General features: G+C 45.0%; 1 protein-coding gene across 6 annotated transcripts in view; it reads left to right on the forward strand.

Annotated features, from left to right (window-relative positions):
- SEMA5B (semaphorin 5B) overlaps positions 1 to 18,614 on the forward strand; it is a 279,879-nt gene that overhangs the window by 244,025 nt on the left and 17,240 nt on the right. For 5 of the 6 annotated variants that reach the window (XM_075181160.1, XM_075181164.1, XM_075181159.1 and 2 more), the window contains 8 exons: positions 4,078 to 4,221; positions 6,092 to 6,239; positions 6,410 to 6,635; positions 6,830 to 7,048; positions 10,007 to 10,177; positions 13,309 to 13,458; positions 13,561 to 13,605; positions 13,734 to 13,939. In XM_075181160.1, the coding sequence (XP_075037261.1) occupies positions 4,078 to 4,221; positions 6,092 to 6,239; positions 6,410 to 6,635; positions 6,830 to 7,048; positions 10,007 to 10,177; positions 13,309 to 13,458; positions 13,561 to 13,605; positions 13,734 to 13,939 (1,309 nt within the window). Of the gene's footprint in view, positions 1 to 4,077; positions 4,222 to 6,091; positions 6,240 to 6,409; positions 6,636 to 6,829; positions 7,049 to 10,006; positions 10,178 to 13,308; positions 13,459 to 13,560; positions 13,606 to 13,733; positions 13,940 to 17,665; positions 18,492 to 18,614 lie in introns of those variants that run through there. The other variant, XM_075181163.1, reaches the window with a different exon arrangement.

Here is an 18,614-nt window from a genome sequence, read left to right on the forward strand (position 1 = left end):
GTTGTGAGGGGCTCTGGTGGGGTAGGATGTGGTGCGGGGCTCTGGTGAGGTAGGATGTGGTGCGGGGCTCTGGTGAGGTAGGATGTGGTGAGGGGCGCTGGTGAGGTAGGATGTGGTGAAGTGCTCTGCTGGGTTAGGATGTTGTGAGGGGCTCTGGTGAGGTAGGATGTGGTGAGGGGCGCTGGTGGGGTAGGATGTGGTGAGGGGCTCTGGTGGGGTAGGATGTGGTGAGGGGCTCTGGTGAGGTAGGATGTGGTGCGGGGCTCTGGTGAGGTAGGATGTGGTGAGGGACGCTGGTGGGGTAGGATGTGGTGAGGGGCTCTGGTGGGGTAGGATGTGGTGAAGTGCTCTGGTGAGGTAGGATGTGGTGAGGGGCGCTGGTGGGGTAGGATGTGGTGAGGGGCTCTGGTGGAGTAGGATGTGGTGAGGGGCTCTGGTGGAGTAGGATGTGGTGAGGTGCTCTGGTGGGGTAGGATGTGGTGAGGTGCTCTGGTGAGGTAGGTTGTGGTGAGGTGCTCTGGTGAGGTAGGTTGTGGTGAGGTGCTCTGGTGAGGTAGGTTGTGGTGAGGTGCTCTGGTGAGGTAGGATGTGGTGAGGGGCTCTGGTGGGGTAGGATGTGGTGAGGTGCTCTGGTGGAGTAGGATGTGGTGAGGTGCTCTGGTGAGGTAGGATGTGGTGAGGTGCTCTGCTGGGTTAGGATGTTGTGAGGGGCTCTGGTGGGGTAGGATGTGGTGCGGGGCTCTGGTAGGGTAGGATGTGGTGCGGGGCTCTGGTAGGGTAGGATGCGGTGAGGTGCTCTGGTGGGGTAGGATGTGGTGAGGGGCTCTGGTGGGGTAGGATGTGGTGAGGTGCTCTGGTGGGGTAGGATGTGGTGAGGTGCTCTGGTGGGGTAGGATGTGGTGAGGGGCTCTGGTGGGGTAGGATGTGGTGAGGGGCTCTGGTGGGGTAGGATGTGGTGAGGTGCTCTGGTGGGGTAGGATGTGGTGAGGTGCTCTGGTGGGGTAGGATGTGGTGCGGGGCTCTGGTGGGGTAGGATGTGGTGAGGGGCTCTGGTGGGGTAGGATGTGGTGAGGGGCTCTGGTGGGGTAGGTTGTGGTGAGGGGCTCTGGTGGGGTAGGTTGTGGTGAGGTGCTCTGGTGGGCTAGGATGTGGTGAGGGGCTCTGGTGGGGTAGGATGTGGTGAGGGCTCCGGTGGGGTAGGATGCGGTGAGGTGCTCTGGTGGGGTAGGATGTGGTGAGGTGCTCTGGTGGGGTAGGATGTGGTGAGGGGCTCTGGTGGGGTAGGATGTGGTGAGGTGCTCTGGTGGGGTAGGATGTGGTGAGGGGCTCTGGTGGGGTAGGATGTGGTGAGGTGCTCTGGTGGGGTAGGATGTGGTGAGGGGCTCTGGTGGGGTAGGATGTGGCGAGGGGCTCTGGTGGGGTAGGATGTGGTGAGGGGCTCTGCCCAGCAGTACAGATCAGTGAAATGTAAAAATCATTAACATACCAAGAAAAGTCAACCTGGAACAACATCTGTAGCCTGTTACACAAACGCTGCACATTGATAGTCTGACACCTCCGCTGGCTGCCAGACATGTCACTAGAGGAAGAGGCTTCACTCTGCGTAATTCACATGTAGTGCCCAGGGGCTGAACGGAGACATCTGCGACTGCTGCTTATATAGGTAACAATCTCTACCAGAGACAACAATCCAGGATATCGTACTTTTAGGAAGCTTTATTATTTAATTCCTACTATACACAGATTGTTTCAGCCGGAGTTTGTCTGTGCATATGAGCTTACATTCTAGTCTCTGGGACCACATAGAGAGACAGGATCTCCGTGAGCCTCTGGGGTGTCATTGGTTTTACATTGCATATATATATATATATGGGCAGCACATTGGCCTAGTGGTTAGCACTTCTGTCTCACAGCACTGGGGTCATAAGTTTAAAACCCGACCATGGCCTTAACTGTGAGGAGTTTGTATGTTCTCCCTGTGGTTTGCGTGGGTTTCCTCCGGGTGCTCCGGTTTCCTCCCACACTCCAAAAACATACTGGTAGGTTAATTGCCTGCTATCAAAAATTGACCCTAGTCTCTCCCTCTCTGTCTGTCTGTCTGTCTGTCTGTGTGTGAGTGTGTGTCTATATTAGGGAATTTAGACTGTAAGCTCCAATGGGGCAGGGACTGATGTGAGTGAGTTTTCTGTACAGCGCTGCGGAATCAGTGGCGCTATATAAATAAATGATGATGATATATAACAAATGCCCCTCGTTTTTTTTCCATCTGAGAAGTGCGTCCTCTAGCTGATGGCACTGCTCGCACACCCTCCTGAAGTCATGTAACTGAAGGTTTCACCCTCATTCTAATAACAAACAGCTCTCAGAAGTCTTTCTCGGTAACGCTGTGTAGAATACACACTGAGAGGACAGTGCAGTATTCTGCTTATTTGCGTATGTTGGGTGAAATCGATCTGCCCAGAACACAGGGTACATACATATGCGTGATTCTGCCACGTCTGCCTGTTTGTGTTTTTACGTAGGCTGCGCACAGTTATTGTGTACAGCTGCAGTCCGGGACAAGGGTACGTATGTGCCTGAGACCACTGTCATATTATTTGCAAGTGTTCAGGAGCAGGTTATAACGGATGATGATGACGGGCGCCAGCCATAGCGAAGCGGTTTTGATTGACTGCTAATGATCCGTGTTAGCTGATTGGGGATTTCTTCATCATCCGGGTATATATTAAGCTTACAGAGGTTTTATCAACCTGACGCATATGCTACAGTTGCCGACCAGGACTTAAGATTGTTGTTGCGTTGCATGTGGTTACTATGTACCTGTTAGTTGTGCCCACGCTAATGGGCACAGGAATAAGTCTGTGTTGAATATACCCCTCGCAGCTATGTTGAGAGTTGTAGTGTTATTTGTTACTGTACCGTTCTACCTTGTACTGTCTTGTTGTTTGCCCTCTGTACAGCGCTGCGGACCTCATGTGGTCCCCTAAAAAATAAAGGTTAATAATATATACAAATAAACCATAATGAGGAATCAAGAACTAAGAAACCTTTTAATAAATGGCTTCTCGGAAATCTGTAAGAACTTAGAAGAGTAAATAAATGAAGCGGAAAGAGATCTATATATCTTGTATGGGGGGTAGGTGTTAGGTTTAAGTGTTTTGCTGATGGTGCTAATTTTATGCTAATTCTGTGCTAATGAGTCTCTCAGCTCCTTCCTCAGCCTAATGCCCCAGACCCACTCCCCACCCCGTCAATGTTACCACTGTATTAATGAGGCTAAAACCTATTAAATGTAGCACTTACCGGAATGATAAAAGCTTTTAAAATTATCTCAACTTAAAATTCCAGTTTCTTTAAAACAGCCACCGACAGCATCCACGGATATGTAGGGGTAAAGAGAGATCTGTATGGGGGAAGCAGTCTTTTCACCCACAGCAGAGTTCCTGCTCTGCTAACGTAGGAAGTCTTAGACCATTTGCATAGTTGTTGAATGTTACAAGAGGCGTTTTCATGTTCAGTTGGTTTGTATTTTAGACTTTAAAAATGAAAATGTATTACAGGGAGATCGGTTTTTAGAGATCCCCCAAAGGTCACAGTGGGGCTCCGGGGGCCGCCTTCAGAAGTCGCAAACTGAGCGCCTCCATCTCAGGTCGCCATTACTGACTGACGCGGTTGCGTAGGAATATATTGATGTTTTCAGCGTTTTGTGGTTATCTCTATTATCTCTATTCTACCCCTGAGATTCGCCCAGATATATAGGTGTCAGGAAAGAAAGTTTCAGTCTGAAAGTCCCTTAGTCCCCCAAAAAAACATCTAACATCTTTTTCAAAGATAGAAAGATTTCCAGTTGCACCAAATAATTTATTGAATGATAAAAGTTTCATTGAGCCTGTTGTATTCTCACTGTTCTGAGGCGTCTCCTGTCAGGAACACGGATCCACAAACTTTTTCTGACTTATTGTGAGAGTTTGAGGCTTTTTACAGTGGGGGCGAGTGGGAATTGCTGGTTCTGGATGGGTGTACCCCCAAAATCAAGATTTTACTATCTTGGACTAATCTTCTCTCTTCTACCTGCAGGAACGGTGGGTGGACGCCGTGGTCATCCTGGGCGCAGTGCAGTACGTCCTGCGGGATAGGATTCCAGGTGCGGCAGAGAACGTGCAGTAATCCCGCTCCGCGCTTCGGGGGGAGAGTGTGCGTGGGGCAGAGCAGAGAGGAACGGTGAGAACTCTCTTATGGACCGAAGACACCAACTCATGGTGTATGGTGGCAGCTGGAGGGTTAATCCGTCTCATCAGTTGTCCATATACTTGAGATAATTAGTTGTCACTTTGTTACTCGTCAGTCGTTTGGCCGTTAGTCTGTGGTTGTGCTGTCTGTTTAGTGATTAATTATTCAGCTTATTAGACCCTGAACAATGTGGAGATTGTATCACCGAAGAGATCTGTAGTTGTGTCTGTAGCATAAAGGGATACAAACTGCTCCCCAAATATCTCTTTCCAGACCCTTGTAAGCTGCCAACAAATGATCGATATTTAACTTCCCGCTTTCCTCTTTCTTTCTCCTGAGCCATTGTCAGACCAGTATTTACAGATGGAGAAGGGTTCATTTGAACCAACGGCGTGACCTAACTCTGGTCGCATGCACTGGTTCTCCGTACACGTCGTGTTACAAGTCATCCTGCTCCACCTGTATTTACCAGTGCGCAGGTTTTGGATTTTATCCTGGGTTATGCCGCTTAGAATTAGATTAAACTTGATGGACCTTTGTCAATGGGTCACAATATGATGTACGTGTAACTATGGCACAGTGATGGAGAACACGTCAGTTTACTTGGGAAGCTGCTGTGATTGTGACATTTCGTCAGTGTATCATGTTTTATTTATATATATAATGCTAATGTCACATATTACAGGCTGATCCAGGGTCTGAGGTCCCTCCGTTAATTAACACAATTAATTTCCTCTGGTGTTGCTTCTAGTTTCTTAATTTGACATTTGCAGGGTGTTTAACCCTGGCCTGGTGTCTGCGCCCATCTGACCTTTTACTGGATTCCAGATGGAGAGCAGAAATTTCTGCTTCATCAATATTCTGTTAATTGAGCTAATTCACGTCTCTCTCTCATTCTCCCTCTGCCCTTTCTCATTATAAGTTCTCTGCGCTGTAATATGCTAATGTCAGATCCCTTCTCCGTGACTCCTAGAACTGTGCATTCAACACACAAATGCTGATTATTTCTTTAAGGAACGCCATTATCAAAATGCTGATAATTTAATTCAAATGTATTTATTAGACCTTAGTCCTTATATGTAAACCAGATAAAATAACAAAAGAACTGAAGTCATTGATTTCTGCACTTTTAATCTGACCCTCAGAGAAAAATGTCCTATATACATCATCATCATCACTATATATATATATATATATATATATATATATATATACACCAATACGAACACGATTAGATCCGTGTGTTGCGTTTCACAGGCCCAACATAGCCCGTCACCCCAAGTTGGCAGGAAAATATTTCCACATCATTTTATTTTGGATATTATAGCAAAAATTACGGCAGCCCCAGTTATAATTACATATTACTGATATTTTATAATTTTTCTGGCAGTTGGGAGATTGGGGTAACATGGATCAGCCTAGTTGCAGGAGTGGGCTGAATGCTATTATTACTATTATCTTTTACTCATAAAGCGCTGACACATTGCGCAGCTCGAATATTGAGCAGATCATGATACAAACAATTTATATACAATGACATGAAACAGAAGGTAAAGCTGGCCTTGCCCAATGAGCTTACAATCTAAGAAGACCAGGGAATTGTAGCTGGTGGTGGAGAAAGTGAGTGTAAGATATACGAAGTCTTCAAAACGTATTTACAGACATAAATAATCGGTAAACAAGCTCTTATCAAGCAAAAAAGGACACAAGCGGTGCCTTGTAAGACAAGGGCCGAGCAGTTGTCTTCTCATGGGCGGTGGGCAGAGGACGCGGGACATTATTATTCCTGGTATCAGTCTGGTCAGATTGGTGCTGTGAGGAGATGAATTTAGTTCCATCTCCTTCTTCTCTGACTCCTCAGCTTCTGTAATGAAAAGAGTCCGTGTCCCATTCCGATCTTCTGGTCCTCATGGGGTTCATGGAGCAAGTGCAGCACTGACTGTGGAGGCGGCATTCACACCAGACAGCGGACCTGTGAGAACGGGAACACCTGCCCCGGGTGCGCCCAGGTAAACACTCCATCCAGTCTGATACATGAGGATGTTATCATTATATAGACCTAGTGTCTGTACATTGTGTGTAATCCTATTATCTAGCGCAGTAAGTTATTGTCCTCGTCCATTTATAGCCTCAAGGGCAGGAAGTTGTGTATATAAATGATATATTCCTGACTCTGCAGGAATTCCGCACGTGTAACGCTGAAGGATGTCCTGAGGTGCGGAGAAACACCCCCTGGACGCCCTGGATGCCGGTAAATATCACACAGGGAGGCGCACGCCAGGAGCAGCGTTTCCGGTACACCTGTCGCGCTCAGCTCTCTGACCCCCACGAGCTGCAGTTTGGGAGGAAGAAGACGGAGACCCGGTTTTGCCCTAATGACGGCTCCGCGGCCTGTGAGACAGACTGTGAGTTTAAATTGGAATTTGTATATTAATACTACAAACCTGAAGGATCGTGTTTCATGATAAATCTCTTAGTGAAGGTACCAGTACTGCCTCATCTATGTTATGTTGTATTATATGCTGCCTGGGCATGCTGGGAGTTGTAGTTCAGCTACAATATAGACTGATGCAGACACGTTATTTTCTTCTCTCTCCAGCTCTTGTGGATGACTTGATGCGGAGTGGTAAGAACCTGGCCCGTGTGATCAGTGGGGGCTGGGGTCCGTGGGGGGCCTGGTCTGCCTGTTCCCGGGAGTGTGAACTGGGATTCTGGTCCAGAAAAAGGACTTGCAACAATCCAGAACCTCGTAACGGGGGACTTCCATGCCCAGGATCTGCCACCGAGTTCCAGGATTGCAACCCTCAGCCCTGCCCAGGTGAGAATAAGACCCTTCATTGCCCAGTTGTCGCTTGCAAACGTCTCTGTACTGTAGTTGTATTACCATGTACTAAACTGGAGACAAGGAATATCAAGGGACATAATACTGAAAAATCTTCTTAAAAGTAATTTTTTTGTAGCTCTTGTTGAATGAAGCCAGTGTGTAACCGGTGTATTGTTCAAAACATATAAAAGTAACCTCGTAGGACGTTACCCAGTTGCCTACTAGGGACACTGTTTCGGTTTACCAAGCTGGATAACCGGGTCTATAAATAAATGTAATTATACAGGGAGACATTACCTCCTCGTTCCCACATTATACTGAACAGTTCTAGAAAAATTGTAAACTGGTCGTATTTCCCGTTTAAATGTCATTTTATTGATGCTATTGAAGTCAGTTAGTGGTCTGGGACTGAAAGCTTCTTTGTGGGTCAGAGAAAAGTCCCCTTGTTCTGTAAGCCCAGGAAATGGATCTGTTGTAATTCTAGATCTGTAACCGCAATGCGAATGTAACACTTCTCCAATGAGCGGCGGGGGAGTGCAGGGGTTAATTTTATATTGTCACAACCATTTACGAGACTAAAAGTGACCTCACCTCAGTGTTAACCCCTTGGCTACTGATGCAGTCTGGAGCTAGTAATGGGTTCGGCAGAGCAGTTCCCAGCCGTGTCCGTAGACAGAGACCTTGGGTCTGGCTGAACGTGTTCTCTGGGACCTGTCTCCTGTCCCGAACATTCATCCCTGTCGCCTCTCGTTGGTCCAGACCGGACTGATCTCTTGGGGCCTCTGGTGTCGCCGGTGCCACAAGCTTTATCAGGAGTCGGACAATATACATGGAAAACACAATTACATCTTAATTGGAAACAACAAGGTGTTTATAGGTCCCTGTTTTATGGGGTAATTGTTTTCTTACCGTCATAACCTTGGTCTTTACTGCGGTGTAAACCGCGCCAGGTCCGGTAATGAATAATAAACCTGCCTCAGCACAGGCAATAATTTGTTTTTATGCAGATACTTGTACTGAAGTTTACTTTTATTTTACTGTATTATCCCCAGCTCCTCAGTCATTAAGTCTATATTATTATTATTATTATCATTGTGTAACTATAAAGCACCAACATACTACAGAGCGCAGTACACGAAGGGGATCACAATGCAAATAACATACAATGCTATGAAACAGAACATAAAGATGACCCTGTCCAAACAAGCTCACGGCATAAGCGCCTGTGGGGGGGGGCATCATATATAAAGCGGTGGAAGAACAGATAGAGCTGCTGATGGGATAAGTGTGACTGGACACTAAAGGCCGAGTTGGTGTAATAATGTTGATTATGGAGAAGCGGACGAGAGATGGATTTCTTTGAAAAAATGAGTCTTCAGGGACCATTTAAAGATTTTGAACGTTGAGGAGACTCTGGGATGGTGGGGGACGACGACACTAGAAGGTCACTGGAGGGGGGGACACTGGAAGGTCACTGGAGGGGGGGACACTGGAAGGTCACTGGAGGGGGGGACACTGGAAGGTCACTGGAGGGGGGGACACTGGAAGGTCACTGGAAGGTCACTGGAGGGGGGGACACTGGAAGGTCACTGGAGGGGGGGACACTGGAAGGTCATTGGAGGGGGGGGAGGACACTAGAAGGTCATTGGAGGGGGGGGAGGACACTAGAAGGTCACTGGAGGGGGGGCACTAGAAGGTTATTGGAGAGGGAAGACACTAGAAGGTCATTGGAGGGGGGGGACACTAGAAGGTCACTGGAGGAGGGGGGGACACTAGAAGTTCAGTGGAGCAGAGGGTCACGGGCAGAGTATTTATGGATGGGGAAGGAGATGTAGGGGGTCAGGATGAAGTTATGGGAGGGGAAGCACTAGAAGGTCCTAATAATTCTGACATTACTGGTATCTCTCTCCGCTGCTGAACAGCTTTTTACAGATTTCGTAATGGCCCTAAATGTCTAGATTTTGGAAGAATTTCAAACACTTATAAAATACATTATTGAACTAGTGATACCTCCTAATATCATTATTTTCTGCTTTACAAACCAACCACAAATATATCTCTGAACGCTAAGAGCTGTAATATAAGTATATAACTCAGCCTTGAAGCAGTGTTTTACACGGACTGTGAGATTATAAAGACTACAGCAATGTCACACATTGAGGTCATCACTAATTCACACAGTGGCTACAAATGTTGTCTGCAATATCTGATCAGAACTACAGGGGTCACTGGTGTGGGGGGTCCTCATAATGGGGCCCCTGCATACCAGCAGTCTACAGTTATATGTATGTATGTCTGCACAGTGTGTAGACCTCTGATAAGTTTATTTGTGAATGGTTTTGGATACTTGCGTTCATTGGAGAAAAATATTTTGCTCCATTGTGTACTCTAAACTACAATAAATTCTGCTCTACCTGTAGTGAATCACAGCAAGTCTGTTCTCTCCATTTCCATGTAAATTCTATTATTACTTATTATTATTATTATTTGGAATGGAGCATTGATTGATCACAATCCTCATTTGTAGATATTGGCAGCATTTCCTCCTAACCAATGTATGGCTTCGGGCCAAGCTCATTTGCATTTTGATACCCAGAATCCCCAGAAGCCGAAGAAACTGACTTTATTTGGAAAATATATTCTTTCTCTGCTTTACATGCATTATATACTGTATCTCTGCTCTTTACTGTTAAATATGTATAATAAGGTTGACATGAAAGATGCATTTAATTAACAGCAGTAGTTGATTATGCAAATCTCTTTATACACAGCTTTTAAAAGGTTTATGTTAACATTATTCAAAACAGTATTCTAAAAATGAAATAACCCTTTACTGACTAACAGAGAGAATAGGGATTCTGCGTTATATGGTGGGTGATATATACTACGTTAGTTGTATGGTTAATAGGCCACCTGTACCGTTATAATGACCATGTAACATTTCTGTTTTAGTGAAGGGGTCTTGGTCCTGTTGGTCATCGTGGACGCAGTGCTCAGCTACATGTGGGGGCGGACACTATCAGCGCACCCGCACCTGTACCGACCCAGCACCGTCTAACGGAGGTGACATCTGTATCGGGCTGCACACAGAGGAGGCGCTCTGTAACACGTACCCGTGTGAAGGTACGGCGGTCGGGGGGGGGTCAGGGCGGAGGTCACCCGGGTCACTCTGGCAGGGATGGATTCATATACATACAGATACAACGTGTCTCACTCTATAGCAACATAACCAGTCTGTCCCTGTAAATAGTTACATTCTCATTTCACAGAGCCTTACAATATAAATCATTAGAAATTATTATTATTTAAAGCCCCCTTTGTTCAGCTTTCTGTGGAGTATATTCATTCACAGTATAAACCTAACAATAGACAGCAATATCAACAGTGACACCTGCTGGCTCTATACAAACTAACGCAACTAATCCCTGTCAAGATCTTTCTAGTTTTCCTCCCCAAACTATCCTGGTATGTTTGTTTCTTTCAATCAAAATCATTCTCAATATTAGGGGCCCCAGGTTGCTTTCTACAAGGGGCCCTTTGTTTATAAAACTGGCTCCCAGATTTTGCTTTGCCCTTAAAGCCGGTGCAATTTACAAGGATGTTGTCAGTTTGAGGTGTTTTTATAAAGCATTCTCCATACATTCGGGAATTACCCCTCAGGATGGAGATGGGTTTACAGAAGAAACACTAGAACCATAACAGGCTTCTAATGAGTAGTGTGAGATACAGCGAAGTGCGGATACATCTCCCTTGCAGTGGGTGAATACAGTGATATACCAGTAATACGTGTCAGCCTCAGTGCTAATTGCCTGTCTTCTGATTCCCGTACAACACTCTCTATAAAGACAACGAGGAATTTATTTAACATGGCGCCTGGGCAGGATAGTTTAAGAAAGGGGAATATCACTTTGTAAACGCTCAGCGAGTTGGGGAGTAGATCAGGAACTGTTATAATTGTTTGCGGGCAAACAGGGAGCGATGGCTGTGGAAGTCAGCCAGCTTCAGCATAAATAATTCATCTGATTTTTGGATGCTGAGTGAAGTTGTGTAAGTAAGTCCCAGGCTGGTGAGGACACAGGCGGGTACACAGTGCTCTTTGATTAGAGCCTAATAACCCAGCAGTCTCCTGTCACAGCTGACATTGAGCTGCAGTTCACGTATAGGTAGAAATGACATTACCACCTGGAAGACTTGTACATTCTGAGCATGGACGGCGAGAAGACAAGTGGCTTCTGCATGCAGCGCGTAATCTGTGTCTGCAAAGGTTAGGGCTCCGGTAATAAAGAAATCACTTCTGTCAGCTCTTTGATAAGTATCCAACTGATCTAGTCCTTTGTATCACTCGCCAAGTAGAGAAAAACACGTTCATGCCACAGGCACCCACAAAGTGTTCCTGCACCAGGAATATAGGAGAGATTGTACAGAACAGGTTTCTAATGACAACACAAATTGTTCTCCACTGTCTGCAATTTATTTTACTTCATTTATTTTTATTTCTTTCTAAATTTTTAATAAATATTTTATAAGCAATCCACTGAAATAATTCCAAGACGCTTGACAAGGGAATCATCATGGAACTACTAGTTATGCTGATTGAATTCAGGGTGTTAACAAACTGGCAGTGATTTGTCCCTGGGGTGGAGTGGAGGGATATTATAGACGGAGCAAGATGTATGTTTCTTTCTTACACTACTAATCTCCGTCTTACATGACACAATCATCTCCCTCTAGAGATCAGTGCTGTCAGAACAGTAAAGCTCAACTTTATTTAATCCGTGACCCCACGATTCAGCGTGTCACTATTCTGTGTCCCCAAAAGAAGTGGTTGCCGCAATGTAATAAATATATATATATATTATATATATCGCATAGACTGATTCCAACCAACAGGCCTCTAGTCTAGAATATCAGATTATAAGATGTCTAAATATAAAGATGTATCCAGTGTATCCTGATATCAAAGTGTATTTTTCTGTGAAGTTTTTTTTTTAATTATTGTAGGGTATAAGAATGAAAGAGTACTTATAAAAAAAACAATTACCAGACATTCAAGTATTAATAAAATTAACATATAATTAATATAAAAATATATGTAGTGTTAACATTTTAAATGAGACCCATGTAAGTGTACAACCTGAAAGCAGTTTGAGTAGACGGTGCGTGTCTCTGGGTGTGAGGGTGTACACGGTGCCTGTCTCTGGGTACGAGGGTGTACACGGTGCCTGTCTCTGGGTGTGAGGGTGTACACGGTGCCTGTCTCTGGGTGTGAGGGTGTACACGGTGCGTGTCTCTGGGTGTGAGGGTGTACACGGTGCCTGTCTCTGGGTGTGAGGGTGTACACGGTGCGTGTCTCTGGGTGTGAGGGTGTACACGGTGCCTGTCTCTGGGTGTGAGGGTGTAGACGGTGCGTGTCTCTGGGTACGAAGGTGTAGATGGTGCCTGTCTCTGGATACGAGGGTGTAGATGGTGCCTGTCTCTGGATACGAGGGTGTAGACGGTGCGTGTCTCTGGGTACAAGGGGGTACACGGTGCGTGTCTCTGGGTGCGAGGGTGTAGATGGTGCCTGTCTCTGGGTGTGAGGGTGTAGATGGTGCCTGTCTCTGGATACGAAGGTGTAGATGGTGCCTGTCTCTGGATACGAAGGTGTAGATGGTGCCTGTCTCTGGGTACGAGGGTGTAGACGGTGCGTATCTCTCTGGATACAAGGGTGTAGATGGTGCCTGTCTCTGGGTACGAGGGTGTAGATGGTGCCTGTCTCTGGGTGCGAAGGTGTAGATGGTGCCTGTCTCTGGGTGCGAAGGTGTAGATGGTGCCTGTCTCTGGATACGAAGGTGTAGATGGTGCCTGTCTCTGGGTACAAGGGGGTAGACGGTGCCTGTCTCTGGATACGAGGGTGTAGATGGTGCCTGTCTCTGGGTGCGAAGGTGTAGATGGTGCCTGTCTCTGGGTGCGAAGGTGTAGATGGTGCCTGTCTCTGGATACGAAGGTGTAGATGGTGCCTGTCTCTGGGTACGAGGGTGTAGATGGTGCCTGTCTCTGGGTGCGAAGGTGTAGATGGTGCCTGTCTCTGGGTACGAGGGTGTAGATGGTGCCTGTCTCTGGGTACGAGGGTGTAGATGGTGCCTGTCTCTGGATACGAAGGTGTAGACGGTGCCTGTCTCTGGGTACGAGGGTGTAGATGGTGCCTGTCTCTGGGTACAAGGGTGTAGACACTGTTAAGCTCTTTCGGTTCTCTATAGTTTTTTCTCTTGTAGGTGGCTGGGCAGAGTGGTCAGAATGGAGCATGTGTCATGAGGATGGAACACAATATCGTAACCGCTATTGTGACACACACAACCCTGGACCCGCTCAGTGTGTTGGAAACAGCACTCAGTTCAGAGACTGTATATACAATGAAATTCCAGGTAACCCCCAGCAGTGATCTGCTCATCTACCCGCTCCGAGGTGATGATTATATCATGAAACAGAAAATTCTGTCGCTTATTTCACCTTTTTTTCTCTTTCAGTTATTCTGCCGGCTTCAAGTATTGACGAAAACAAGGAATGTGGAGGTAAAAACACAGTAACTTCATTCTGACATCTGCTGAGACATCTCTGGGATAAGTGACTATATCATGAAACCAGACGTATGACCGTGAATCAGATCTTGACCGGTGTCTTCTTCCCGCTGCTCCTACAGGTTTCAGCCTCATTCATCTGATTGCCACCGGGGTCTCCTGTTTCTTTGGCTCCAGTCTCCTGACATTTGTCATCTATGTTTATTGCCAACGCTGCCAAAGACAATCCCAAGAGTCCACCGTAATCCACCCGGCCACCCCCAACCACCTTCATTACAAGGGCAGCTCTACACCCAAGAATGAAAAGTACACTCCTATGGAGTTCAAGGTAGGAGGATCAGATGGAGAGGAACACGTGCTGTGGTTGGGAGGGACGCATGCTGGGTGCTGTGTCGGATATGCAGTGCGCTGTAGACGTATCCGGGGAGGGCTGTGTAGTGGTGGGAGCATGCTAAGACATAGAAGGTGGTGAGTCGTGGGAAGAAATCCCCTCTGTGAAGGACTAAGATGGCGGATGTTGAATGATCGCATGCTGTGAATATTAATCATGACGTCATATTAGTCCCTTGTTGACTTAAAATATTCTCAGTAATTAAAAACTAGACACCCTATAGTACATTGTGTCCCCGTACTGCTTAAACTGACAGTTCATGTTACAGATAATGTACCTGCACGTTACATTATAGATAGAAGGTTCTTACAGGCCGGTGAATGTATCACATTTAAATTGCTTACAGATTGAGAACATTGGTGGCCATATTGATCACTGATTTTTCTAAGTAGCCTAAAAAAGTGGAAATCTCCTTTCAGCGGGAGCACGTGCCACAGAACTATTTCTAAGTATTGAGATCTCTGTTCTTTTCTCTTGACGATTGAACCATATACAGTAGTTCTCACGAACCTTCCTGAATTTTTCTAGAAAATGGCACATAGTGAGGTAGTTATACTCAGTACCTGGTGGACACCTCGACACGTATGACCTTTGTATGCCTGTTTTGGCTCGGCGGGATCGGGAATAAGATCTATTATATAATTTAAGCTCTTTATATTGTATTTCTGCGTATATCCAAACACATACTCTTCTTATATACAGACTGTATTATCCTGAGCAGATCCCCAGGGAGGAGCTGGTTATATACCGATGTCGGCTCTAGTTAGTTCGTTGGGGTAGTTGACAAGAATTAATGTTTGGTCTCCACTTACCCGCCGTAGACATAAATCAGTGCAGCCGCTCCCTGTTAGAGGTATTGATCCCATTGCTTTGATTTATTTTTATAGAGTGTTGCTGTTTAAAAGGCTGTCTTAGAAACACCAGACTCTTCAGAAGATTGTTACACGGCATCGACTGTGAGTTCTTGAGCAGGTTGAGAGAGCTTAGTTCATTGTGGTCTGTGTGGCAGCTATAGACCAATCTAAGCCAGGACAGATCTACCATATAATCTATACATTAAACAAAGCAGAAATTGATCTTCTGCTACTGAGAATTTTACTGAGGATCTAGGCTCCATGTTGGGCGCCAGGTTTAATGCATCAGACAAGGGTTGGAGCTTTGATTTGTAATCAGGATTCAACTAAAGGAAAAGGTTATTAGAATAATGGAATGCAGAAACAGCAGTCTGGTAGCTGAAGTCAGAGCTCCGTTATTATGCAGAGGTGGTGAGAACGAGGTGTGTAACGAGCAGCCCACTTGTAATTACTGCCGTCTGTTCTTTGTGCATGGCTGCATGCAGGCACTCGGGTTCACTCTGAAGTCATTACTTTGCACGTTGATGATTGTATGCGATCCCTTCATCACAGAGCGCTGCCAGGTTAACACGTTGTCTACCGAGCCAGTAACTGCCATTTACTAAACCAACCGCATCCACTGACCCGACTTACTGAGCCAGAGATAACACAACATCAAACTGGCTCCTGAGATGAGGAACAATTCAAACGATAAAGTGATATTTGTATTTGTAGTTTGATAATAGCTTGGAGTAATTATTTTTCTTTTTTTGCATTTTGATTTTATTTGTTTCAGCAATAATTCTGGTTTAGTTGCTTTTTGGGTTTTTCATTTTTTTATTCCACTTTTTCTTCCCATGTTTGAAAGTGTTTAGTTATAATTTCTTGGTCAACTCGATGGAAGGTACAAACAAGTGTGTAGCATTATCTGTGCGGTCTCATCGGGCATAGGTGTGTGACATCCAGTCAGTAACGAGATCTCCTAATTAATAGGTGATGTAACCATCTATAGATAAAGGTCAGGGGACATTAAAGGACGGACAGGAACTGTCAACATTAAAAAGGGATTTCCTTTATTATACGTATAATTGTTTCACATGGCATTAGGATGATATAAGTGTCACTATTACCGAGTGGCCGGAGTAGGTGCGTCATAAAGTGATAACAAGTTGTTTGTACAAGGCTCTCAGAGACACAGTGGTTCCAAATCAATAACCGTTTCATTCATGTAACATTCATCGCAGGACATTATAATATTTTAAAGAATTTGGAAAATAAAATGTGGTTATTTTTAACATGGTTCCGTAAACTGGACGATATTTAAATGGTCACTTGTACTAAAGCAGAAATGCAGAGATTTCATAGGATAGTATTTGCTCCAAGAATAGGAAAGAAACATAGAAATATAAACTATGGGCTCTATGTACTAATGTAAAATGAAGGGAAAGCAAGTTTGTAGTGTTTACTGTGCAGGTTGAGAATACGCCCCCACCTGGCCATATGTAATATTTAGTTATGTGCAGAACAATGGAGCAGAGCTCACTGCTGCCACCTGTGGTGGTGGAGGAGCACTGCACGCACTTCACGGTAGTCATTAATGTGTATTCACTCTGATTCCTCCCCTCAGAGTCGGATCATCCATCAGACACCTTAGGCTCCTGCCTTGGGGCAGTAAGTGGCCTGTATTACATGTTTTTTCTGACAAATAGAGGGGAGGAAGGGGGCACAGACCAGTATCTTGCCTAGGGCCTCGCAGGGTATTGATCAAGCTCTGCTTGCTGTAGGCACACTACAAACCCCCCACCCCACCCCCGGCGGACAGCCGTGCAAAGCACACAAGAGGTGTGAATGTGCCGCTCCATACTATATAGACCTTTATATCTCCTCCACGGATATGTCAGAAATGTGTTCTTCTTCAGCATTGTATAAAATAAGATATATATATATATATATATATATATATATATATATATATATATATATATATATATATATATATAAATAAAACCCCTGCATTTATATATGATTTGATGGTAGAGGGAATTTCCCCAAACCAAAATATGAACTTAATTATAGGACCCAAAACAACGACCATCTAAAAATAGATCTATAAAAAATAAAGCTCAAAATCAAGTTAGTTTAATGTTCTTTTTTCATATTCTTTTGCCCAAATGTTAGCAATCATTAGCATTGTCCTCACCCTACTAACTAACCAGTCATTCCTTATTTAAGCAAGTCCCATTTTCCTAGTAAATATCCTTAGTGGTCTCTGTAAAGCCTATAAATCGTCTTTTCTCTGAGCAATTACATCTTTTGCACCAGAACTAGGACTCATTCTGTCAAACTCTTTATTTTGTTTGGTTGTTTTTTTGCACATACGTCACTTTCCTTTTCATTTGTGTCCCAAGTACCCAACTTGGATAATATATAAAAATAATGTCAGGTATTGAAACCAACCATCCAATACTTGGTTTGTGCCAAAGTTAAAAACCTAAACTACCAACCAAGAGTTCTCAATTCATAAGTGCACCCAACAGGTCAGGTATGCGGAATAATCATTGGGCCATCAAGTCATTAGGAACCAACGACATCTCTTAGTTGTAGTGAACCTCTCACTGATGTTGGTTTAGCCCACAAAGTGGCGGCGATGTCTGAGAGTGAAACAGATGTACTCCTGGATCTCGGATGTTTGTTCCTGGCAGCTGATCTGTTCAATGAACCCGATCCGGATCACACACTTATGTCACATTGTCATAACCCCATAAGTGTCATACTCATGTCACCACGTACACCCAATGCCAGTACAGTGATTGTGCCCTGTTGCTTATAGCTGACAGAAGTGACCCACTTAATAACGGGGACCCCCGTTCTAGAGATGTGCCAGTGGAGCTGGAGAGCAGGTAAACTCCCCCAGGAGAGATGATCGCACAAGTTATCTGCCCCACACGGTGTTCAGACTGTGATGTATGTTATGAGGCGGTGACTACTGGTCTCCAGATGCGTGAGTCTGAAATTAGCAGTTAAAATACCAGCAATATACCCGAACAACTGAAGATAAGTTATTGTCCGTGCTCTACTGCCCCATTTCTGGCTGATTATACCCATTTCCAAATTGTCTGAAATTAGGGAAATTCCTTCCTGAATCCTAAAGTGAATTACATCCAAAGCAGATTGTGGGAATATGTGGCCTCATTTGTGTATCGCAAAACGGACGACAGAAGGGAGGAGCTGAGTGGAGTAAGACCATTTCTTGCTAAGGAAGGAGTAAGCACCTGTGTGCATCTTAGTCTGCGGAGCAATGCAAGAACATAATTTTATTTTGTGCAATTTTACTCGAATAAGATAAAGGGTGGAGAGGACACCCCAGGGATGTGGAGGGGCACGCAGCCATTTCCAGTCTGCAAAAAGACATGAATTTTGCACTATAAATACCATTAATTAACTTTAATTTATATAGTGCTGTCATACTCTGCAGTGTTTTATTTTGACTTTATTTTAACTTAAGCCATAAATGAGACTTTACCAAGCAGTATTTTAGGATAAAACTGAAGTTTTATTTAATGAAAGGGGAAGCTGTAAAGTGGTCGGAGGTTGGACTTGTGACACAGTTATGCGCAGTGCGGCTCTTCAGGTTTTCCTGCCTCTCCGTGTACTTAGCAGCACATTTAGTTTGTGGAGGCGTCGTCCTATGTCGGAGTATAGGGGTGTCCTTGAGATGTGCTGGGGGAACCATCCCGCAACACTTCTGTAACACCAAAGCTTCGCCTCAAGGTGTCCAG

Source organism: Mixophyes fleayi, chromosome 7, assembly GCF_038048845.1.
Source record: "Mixophyes fleayi isolate aMixFle1 chromosome 7, aMixFle1.hap1, whole genome shotgun sequence".
In the NCBI taxonomy this organism is placed as follows: domain Eukaryota; kingdom Metazoa; phylum Chordata; class Amphibia; order Anura; family Limnodynastidae; genus Mixophyes; species Mixophyes fleayi.